The 9,970-nt window shown below is 45.0% G+C and overlaps 1 protein-coding gene across 1 annotated transcript in view; it reads left to right on the top strand.

The window, feature by feature from the left end:
• LOC107290237 (cardiotrophin-1-like) overlaps window positions 1-8,062 on the top strand; it is a 10,180-nt gene extending 2,118 nt beyond the window's left edge. The window contains exons 2-3 of the mRNA XM_015819102.1: window positions 5,859-5,980; window positions 7,610-8,062. Of these exons, the coding sequence (XP_015674588.1) occupies window positions 5,859-5,980; window positions 7,610-8,062 (575 nt within the window). The remainder of the gene's footprint in view (window positions 1-5,858; window positions 5,981-7,609) is intronic.
• Window positions 8,063-9,970: the final 1,908 nt, after the last annotated feature.

The raw sequence follows: 9,970 nt of genomic DNA, 5'->3' as shown, positions 1-9,970 counted from the left end.
TTATTTGAAGGAGGGAACTTGAGCCATTTATGGTTTACTCAAACCATAGTTTAGCAGGTGTAAAGCAGAGCAACAATATAACAGAAGTTTCAAGTGGAAATTTGCCCCCTAACATCATAATTATTACTGGATTACCTTAGGAGGACTATTACCTCAGTTTCCCGGCTGTAGTAAAAGTTTAATGTTAGCTAACTTTGGCGTTCAACTTTTAGCACTGTTGGTAGAAAACTTTATAACCTATAGCTTTTTTAAAAAAAACCTCCCTCTGCAAATAAAACTCTTTTTGATAATGATGAATTTTGCATCATTCATGGAATCTTGCAATCTCCCAAGAATTCTGAACTTTAATAGTGTAGCATCACTGAAATGAGAAATAATTATAATCAGTTAGATACACCCATCATACTGTAGATCCCAGTGATATGTTTTGCTTGTTTGTGACACGGGCTTCTGTAAATTCGAGTTTATGGTTTCTCGTGTAGCCCAAACCCAGTCGGTTGCAGTTGGTTCAGGAAGACCTGTGAAGTAAACCATGGTTTAAGAAGGTAGATGAACGAAGTGTTTCTGTGGTTTCTTCCACTAGACTTTTGTACATGGACTAGCAGTGCAGTTTCAGATTTCCGCAGGGGCAGCTGAGTGCATAAAGATTGAATGAGCCCAACTTGTAGGGATTCACACGACACACGATCAGTTAAGTCGCATTGCCTGGTTCACACAACCAAAACCAAGATAGATTGTATAAGCTCAGTCTTTGAAAACCCTTCTCCCTCAACAGCAGTGTTTTCCTAACATGTTGCCTCTGACTAGTACTGAACTGCAACCCCACAACATTTGGTCAGTGTGTCCAAAGCCAACTGAGGTTGATGGGAATCTTGGGCCAACATATTTGATGTGGAGAAAGCTTGGACTTCCTTGATTCTTTTGGACAGTTTTTTTCCCCTACCTTGCATATTAAGCACACATATACTGCTCCAAAAAAAATAAAGGGAACGCAAACTCCTTCAGTTCCATGTTAAAATGTTCCCTTTATTTTTTTGAGCAGTATATTTTGCCCACCCCCTTTTGGTTGTTCATGTCCTCTATCCTGATTATTTCCTTCATTGTAAAACCTCTGGAATGTTCCGCTCTCTTCATTCTTGCTTTCTGCCTCCGGCACCTCTCCCCACCCCGAAGAACAAGAGATGTAAAGACTGATGACCTCACACCTTGAACTTAAACTTGAACTTGAAGTTAATCATTGATCTTGGACGGCAATTTTAAAAGACATTTACTGCTTGGCAGTTAGAATGCCCGGCACAGGAATGTACAATTTGCATTTAGAGTGGCCAGGGAGAATATTTGGTATTTCCAGATAAAAGAGCAGAGAAATTGAGGAAGGGTAGGTTTCTCCTTCATCCAATCAAATGTACCTCCTATTTTCTATGTCTTCATGCAGTTTGGCAGCCAGATGCTTTACCACGGAGAGACCCTTGTGTTGCTTGATTCCCAGAATCTGGTATACTGCTCTTGAATATAGAAGCTCCACTTAGTTGTAGTTAGAAGCTATTGATACGGTAGATCTTTCTTCTCTATCCTAATTTGAAACCTTTAGCAATCATCCTCATTTTTTATTCACTCTTCATCCCATTCTCTGCTTTCTGAGTTTCTTCAACCAGGCACTTTCCAAATTTACTGACCCTATAATTCCCAGAATTCCACACCAGATAGGAATTCTGGTAGCTGCAATCCTAACTCTTGATTGTCTTAGACCAGGGGTAGGCAACCTTGGCTCTTTTATGACTCGTGGACTTCAACTCCCAGAATTCCTGAGCCAGCCATGCTGAGGGGAAAGGGAGAGGTTTTCAAGCTGAGCCATGCTGGCTCAGGAATTCTGGGAGTTGAAGTCCACGAGTCATAAAAGAGCCAAGGTTGCCTACCCCTGTCTTAGACAGTGTTCCTCAACCTTGTCGGTTTTAAGATTGGTGGACCTCAACTCCCAGAATTCCCCAGCCACAGCAAGACTGGATGGAGAATTCTGGGAGCTGAAGTCCACCCAGCTTAAAGCTGTCATGGTTGAGAAACACTGATCTGAGGGGGGTTCTTCTTCTAAGAGGGAAAGCAGAGCCCGTAGGAAAGGATTACAGTAGACAGAATAGGCAAAAAACTTTATTTTTTATCAGATAAAGTTATATAGTACCACTCAGTCCCACAAATATCTTCCCCCAGGTAAATAGGAAAAACACATACAGCTGATGAAAAGACCAGTAGCTCACAAAAGCTTATGACCTTAATAAAACATGTTAATTTGAAAAGTTGCTGCCAGGTTCCTGCTGCTTTGAAGTTGCCATCAGTAACCCACGATCTTCCCAAACTGCATCAGGCTGCCTTGAAATTGGCAATCTAATTGAATAAACTTAAAAGGGAGACATTCTAGGAAAGATTAGGGGCATGGCACAATTTTGCCTTTGTTAGATAAAAGAATTTCTATATAAATTATCTCCATGGGTGACTTAAGAGCAGGAGTCCCCAACTGGTACTAGGCCACAGCATGCCAGCAACTGGTCCACACAAACAAGCAAAGCCCCATCTGTGGGATGCAGGCAGCACACAAAACCACGCACTTTCTGGTCCGTGGAAAAACCCCTCTGCACGGAACCAGTCCCTGGTGCCCAAAAGTTTGAGGACCTCTGACTTAGAGTCTGGTTTTTGCTGTTGAATACATCAGCTTTTTCCAACTGGGTCCTCCAAATATGTAATGGCCTTGCTGTCTGGAACAATTAATAATAATGATGATGATGATGATGATGATGATGATGATGATGATAGTAAAGTTGGAAGGGACCTTGGAGGTCATCTAGTCCAACCCTCTGCTCAGGCAGGAAACCCTATACCATTTCGGACAAATGGCTGTCCAGTCTCTTCTTAAAAACTTCCAGTGTTGGAGCATTCACCGCTTCTGGAGGCAGGTTGTTCCACTGGTTAATTGTTCTAACTGTCAGGAAGTTTCTCCTTAGTTCTAGGTTGTTTCTCTCCTTGATTAGTTTCCACCTGTTGCTTCTTGTCCTGCCCTCAGGCGCTTTGGAGAATAGCCTGTTCTTGTCCATCCATTTAAGACCCAAGAATAGCCAATGGCCGTGCATTAACAGGAACCGTGTGATACTCTTTTGATCTCTTCTGTTTTTCCACTGAGAGATTAAAGAAAAAGGTGAAACTTCATAGCCAAGCTTCAGAGTTTTTCCTGTTTTGCACACAAAATGATGAATTAGATGAGATTTTGTTTCTTGCCTGCATTCAAAGGGTGGTCCTCAACATGCTGTCAACAGAAGTTCCTCCTCTGTACTATTTTAGAAGCTTCTGGGCCAGATGATAGCAGTTGTAGGATATCCGGAAGTCGATGGAAGAGTTCCCTCCATTCTGTATTTAGCAAGTGTCAGGAACTTCAACATGCCTTGACAATCATTCCTGGTCCTTCTAATAAACCCTGCAGTTTCAAAGTCCTTTCCCTGAACACAGATAGAAAAGTTAAAAAGAAAAAAAAATGTGCTGAAATCTACAGGTGTGTCCCAAGACGCACGCAGGTCACGGGAAGGAGAGTACATTGCAAACCAGAGAAGAACAGAGTCTCTGTTTTAAAGAGTTTACAGGCAGGAACTCCAGCTACATCTGTGCGGCACAAAATAACACATCCTTAAAAAGAAAAAAGAAAAAAAAAAAAGCTTTTAGAGTTTCTTTTGAAAACGCAGCCGTGCAAAAGGCCAGGACTTTTGGCTACATTTTATTGTTACAGCCTTGAATGCTGCCCGGAGAACAGTTGACACAGATCTTTTATTTAATGACAGCTGCAATTCGCAAAAGATCCGCCTTCCTGATTTTGGGGACTGGGCAACTTCAGCATTACTTCATCACTTCACAATTCCCTATGCCAGTGGTGGCGAACCTATGGCATGCGTGCCAGAGGCGGCACTCGGAGCCCTCTCTGTGGGCACACGTGCTGTTGCCCCAGCCCCGCCTCCCCCACGGCCCCCTCCTCACCAGCAGCCCCCCCTGGAGGAGAGTCGCCCCCAGACACAGCCCGCATGGAGCAGCGCAGCCAAGGACATAGCCGGGCAGCAGGGACAAGACTCCAGCCTCATGCGCCTTAGCGTGCACATGATGCTGCGGGGTGTGGGCGGAGGGCATGGCTGCCATGGTGCTGCAGGGCTACGTGGGCAATCTGCTGCGTGGCCCTGTGGGTGGGTGGGGCAGGGGGCAGGTGGGGGTGGAGCAGGCAGGGCGGGAGGCAGGGTGGGGACAGGGGGCGTTTTTTGGGCACTCGGTCTCTAAAAGTTTCGCCATCGCTGCCCTATGCTATCTCTGGAAAATCCTTCGGACCTCGGGCTAATTTCAGGCATCTTCAATATTGCTATCCTTTTTGCCTTCCCTTTATTAAGTGGGACATTGTAAGTTCATTTTGAACTGTGAATAGCAGGTATCCACTCCACCTGTTTTTGAAACACCCCAAAATAGGATAGGAGTGGATACCACTGATATTATAGTTAGATACAGGTAGTCCTTGACCTACGGCCACAATTGAGCCCAACGTTTTTGTTGCTAAGTGAAACATGGGTTAAGTGAGTTTTGCCCCACTTTACGGCCTTTCGTGCCACCGCTGTCAAGTCGTTAGTAACACGGTTGCCCCATTGGCTTTGCTTGTCAGAAGGTCGCAAAAGGTGATCACATGACCCCGGGACACGGCAACCATCATAAATATGAGTCAATTGCCAAGCGCCTGAATTCTGATCAGTTGACTATGGGACGCTGCAAAGGTTGTAAATGTGAAAAACGGTCCTTTTTAAAGTGCCGTTGTAACTTTGAACGGTCGCTAAATGAACTGTTGTAAGTCGAGGACTACCTGTTCGGCATAGAAGTGTTTCTCAACCTTGCCAACTTTAGTTATGTCTGGACTTAACTTCCAGAATTCCCCAGCCAGCCTGCTGGAATTTGAAGTCCATACATCTTAGAACTGCTCAGCTTGAGAAACACTGCTGTGTAGTATTTTTCATTCTTGCTCACTTCTGATGCTGATATCCTAGAATTTTGAGTTATTCTTTAAAATGAATTGGTTTCCTTTTTTCTGTCTCTTAACTCTCTCCACCCACCCGGATGTCTTCTAGATTCTGTGGCCTGCAAAAAGCAGGATAACATGCATAGTATTATTGATACAGGTATTTGAATGTTTAGAGCAGGGGTAGTCAACCTTGGCTCTTTTATGACTCGTGGACTTCAACTCCCAGAATTCCTGGGAGTTGAAGTCCACGAGTCATAAAAGAGCCAAGGTTGACTACCCCTGGTTTAGAGGTTTTTAAGAAGAGATTGGACAGCCACTTGTCTGAAATGGTATAGGGCCGTGGTGGCGAACCTATGGCATGGGTGCCACAGGTGGCACGCAGAGCCCTCTATGTGGGCACGCGTGCCGGTGCCACAGTCCTAGGCCTTCAGCTGGGTTTTATAAAACCTTTTCGCTTTAGTCCTCCACCGCTGTTTGGGGGGAAAAAAAGGTTCAATCAATCAATCAATTTCAGCTTCTCGTGGGAAAAAAAAAGATCTCGCAAAGTTGAAATTGATTGATTGAACTTTTTAGTCCTACCCAGTCTGCCGTTACCACTGTAGCCACACCCAGCCAATGGGCCATGCCCACTCGGCACCCAACGATACATAAGCGGGTTTTGGGTTTCAGTTTGGGCACTCGGTCTCTAAAAGGTTCGCCATCACTGGTATAGGGTCTCCTGCTTGAGTAGGGGGGTGGACTAGAAGACCTCCAAGGTCCCTTCCAGCTCTATTCTGATTGATTGATAGTTACTAGTTCTTGGGTCTAATGTTCCTCTCGATTCTGTCTGCAGTGGATTTGCAGATGTGCTCCGGATGTTCTCACACCCAGCAAGAAATCGCCGTAGAGATTGAAAGGACGCACAATCTCACCCTCAGCATGCAATTCAGCTCAGGACAACTGCTGTCAAGCTATGTGAGTCCTGAATATAAGTGGAACAAATTAATGGAGGGTATGGGCCTCTGTCCACAATGGGGGAAATGTGTTTTTATTTAATTTACAATGCTTCCAGGGTAGAACGGAAGAGTGGACTTTGGCCTATGCAAATTGATAATGACTTGAATTTCCTGAATGAAGGACCTTGATATTTTTCTCAGAACAAATGCGTAAAAACTGTCGTACCGTAGCAGGTGCACAGAGACAGCCTGTTAATAATTCTCGGTTTTTCAGAATCTCACATAAAGATGTATAATCTATGGCAGAGGTCCTCAACCTTTTGGGCACCAGGGACCGGTTCCGTGGAGAAAGGTTTTTCCATGGACCAGAAAGTGTGTGGTTTTGTGTGCTTCCTGCATCCCACAGATGGGACTTTGCTTGTTTGTGCGGAACGGTTGCTGGCATGCTGCAGCCCGGTACCGGTCCATAGACCGGGGGTTGGAGACCCCTGATCTATGGGACTGTATTTCCTATCCACCCCACTCCCAGCCCCAAACCCACTGGGTGACCACAGACCAATTCTAGTATCTCCGCCAAACCTAAAACTGTCTAATAAAATGAATTGAGAAAAGTAACTGCAATGGTCTTATTCACATATATTCCCCACCTACCCAGTAGTATGGATAGAAATAGTCCTTGAGTTACAACCATTCATTTAGTGACCATTTGAAGTTAACAACAGCACTAAAAAAGTGTTTTATGACCGTTTTTCACACTTCACAACCATTGCAGCATCCCCATGGTCATGTGAACAAAATTCGGACACTTGGCAACTGGCACATATTTACGATGCTTGCAGGATCCCTCCAGGTCATGTGATCCCCTTTTGCGACCTTCTGGCGAGCAAAGTCAACGGGGGAATGTCAGATTCATTTAACAACCTCGTCACTAACTTAACAAATGCAGGGTGGCATGTGTCTGACTAATGAAACACTTCAAAGAACTTTCAGGCATTGTTTAACCTAAAAAGCCTTTATTAGTGTAGCAGAGTGTCAGCACGGCATGGAGGATGCCAAGATCTGAATTTCCCTTCCTTTGCACATAACATTCCAGGCATTTCCCCTCCCCTATTTTGGGGTCATGATTCACATCTTCCAATTAACCTGGAGGGCAAAGATTCACTTCCGTTCCCTTCCACAATCTGAATTAACTCTAAAAATACCAGACAGTTCTGCATATTTTGTCAAAGCAAGAATATTCAATATTAGCAGCGTTGACATCTGCGCCCCCACCTTACAAAAAGGATAGGTTCTGTATGTGAATAAAAGCATAGGTCAGGGATTATTTCTTGGTTTGTTGGGGTGTTTCGCATGAAACCTTTTGACGAGTCTGTCAGCTTTCACCTCACTGGATTTTACCCAGGTGGCTTCAGACAATGGGTATCCCTTCCACAGGGATTCACTTAACCGCTGTGGCAAGAAAAGTGGTCAAATGGGGCAAAACTTACTTAACAACTCTCTCACTTAGCAACAACCAATTTGGGCTTAATTCTGTTCCTTAATTGAAGACTACCTGTAACTTAGTCCTATCGAGAAGGTGTCCGTCGTTTTCTGAAGATCCAAAAATCCAACTTTCGAAGAACTGACGGTCTGACTTTTCTCTGTTTAGGTGCATCACCAGGGGATGCCGTTTGGTGATCCCGATTTCAACCCACTCATTCAACCCTTTCCGGGAGTCCCGTTGCCAACCCTGTCTACCACAGACTGGCTGGGCCTCACTGACCAGGAGCGGCTGCAGCAGAACGCTTCGGCCTTCTCCAATTTGCCGGTGTACTTAGCCAGCGTGAAATGCCAGCAAATGGATCTGAATCCATTGGAAACCGAGTTACACCGTCAGCTCGAATCTTCAAGCCTGCGCTGTCTGGGTCTGGAGAATAACCTCAAATCCATCATGTCTTCCCTGGACATCGCGCCGGGTCCAGCCGTATCCGCTCAGCCTCTGGAACCTGACAACGCCTTCCTTGCGAAACTCACAGGCTACTACGTTTGCCATCTCTTCCGAGACTGGGTCAACAGATGTGAAAAGGACATTGCCTTATTAACTAAGAAATATCCTGTCTAAAAAAATGCTTCTCCTTCCACATTGACCAGTGGCAGAGCTGGAAATGTGGAGGGCACAATGTGCCCCTCCCCCTGTTTAACTAAAGCATGGGTTGGATCAATTCCTCCTTTTTCTTGAGTTCACACAAAAATTAGCTATGAACACGCAGCCCCTTTAACCACTGAGTCAGTTGCAAATCTAATGGTTGCTATCAGACAGTGTCCTGAAACTTGCTTAGTTTTAAGCTAGCTTGTTTGCATCTTAGCCTGTTGTGCAAATTCGGCTTCCTTGGGTTAGCTTATGGTTTGATTACCTGTTCTGTCCAAGAAAATGGGTTTACTTAGTAACCAGGTTAAGGGTGTTGCAGCTATTGAACTATAATCAGAGTGCAGGGCTGCGGTTCGCCCAATTGTTAACGTGTCTTACAACAAACAAGGCTGAAAGTTAATAACTCTGTTCAGATCAGTTTATCGTGGTTTATCGTGGTTTTTATTATCGCCTGTTCACCGCCCTGAGTCCCGTAAGGGAGATAGGGCGGTATATAAATTCAATAAATAATAATAATAAAAGATCAGTAAGATTAGGAAACAAGGACTTTCAATTAAGAATCGATCTATATGCTATCGAAACAATTACTGGCAATCCTTGACTTACAACCATTTGTTTAGTGACTGTTCAGAGTTAAAAACAGTCCTGAAAAAAGTGACTTATGGCTGGTCCTCACACCTAGAACTGTTGCAGCATCCCCACAGTCATGTGATCAAAATTCAGACATTTGGCAGCTGGCATGCATTTAATAACTGCCCTGCTTAGCCACAGATATTCTGGTCCCAATAACAGTCATAAGTTGAGGACTATCTGTATACATCTTAAAGCTGTATAAAAGCTCTGAAATCACAAATAAACTTTGCACGGTGGACAACTTAGCTTATTAATATGTTCCAGGTGGGAAGAGGGTATCTCTTTTTTACTCAGCGAGAACCCTGAAGAGATGGCACGGTGTGTTTTCAAAGCACAAGCTTTTCCATTGCACCCTTCATGGCTGCAAAACTGGCCAGTTTCTTTCAGTGAGCGTCTCCCAATCTGGTTTTCTCTGGAACTACAGCTCCCATAATCCCATAGGCAACATGGGGGATGTGATTGTAGGTTGGACAGCTAAGTCTAGTCCAGTGATGGCAAACCTTTTAGAGACCGAGTGCCCAAACTGCAACGCAAAACCCACTTATGCAGCGTCGGGTGCCGGCTGGGTGTGGCCCATTGGGTGGGCGTGGCCCATTGGCTGGGCGTGGCTGCGGTGGTAACGGCAGACTGGGTGGGACTAAAAAGTTCAATCAATCAATTCCAACTTTGCAAGATCTTTTTTTTTCCCCGCGAGAAGTTGAAATTGATTGATTGATTGAACCTTTTTTTTATATACACGGCGGTGGAGGCCTAAAGCGAAAAGGTTTTATAAAACCCAGCTGAAGGCCTAGGACTGGGGCGAGGGCGCGTGTGCCCACAGAGAGGGCTCTGAGTGCCGCCTCTGGCACCCGTGCCATAGGTTTGCCACCACTGGTCTAGTCTAATCACATCTTTCTCCTTAGCAAGGCCAAGAAAACAGCCCCAAAAGTCACTTTGATGCACCATCCCTTCTGAATGTGGAAATGAGAATTGTGGCCTATGTGCTTGATTGTAGGCTCTAGTGCAGGGGTAGGCAACCTTGGCTCTTTCATGACTCGCGGACTTCAACTCCCAGAATTCCTGAGCCACCATGGCTCAGCTTGGAAACCTCTCTCTTTCCCCTCAGCGTGGCTGGCTCAGGAATTCTGGGAGTTGAAGTCCACGAGTCATAAAAGAGCCAAGGTTGCCTACCCCTGCTCTAGTGGGAAATATGATTCAGTTGACTTTTAATATATAGAGCAAACCCAGGTTGCTAAGGTGATTGAGTTT

Source organism: Protobothrops mucrosquamatus, unplaced genomic scaffold, assembly GCF_001527695.2.
Source record: "Protobothrops mucrosquamatus isolate PMUCROS unplaced genomic scaffold, P.Mucros_1.0 scaffold859, whole genome shotgun sequence".
Lineage (NCBI taxonomy): Eukaryota > Metazoa > Chordata > Lepidosauria > Squamata > Viperidae > Protobothrops > Protobothrops mucrosquamatus.
The sequence above is the reverse complement of the archived record's forward strand: the minus strand, read 5'-3'. Positions and strand labels throughout refer to the sequence as shown.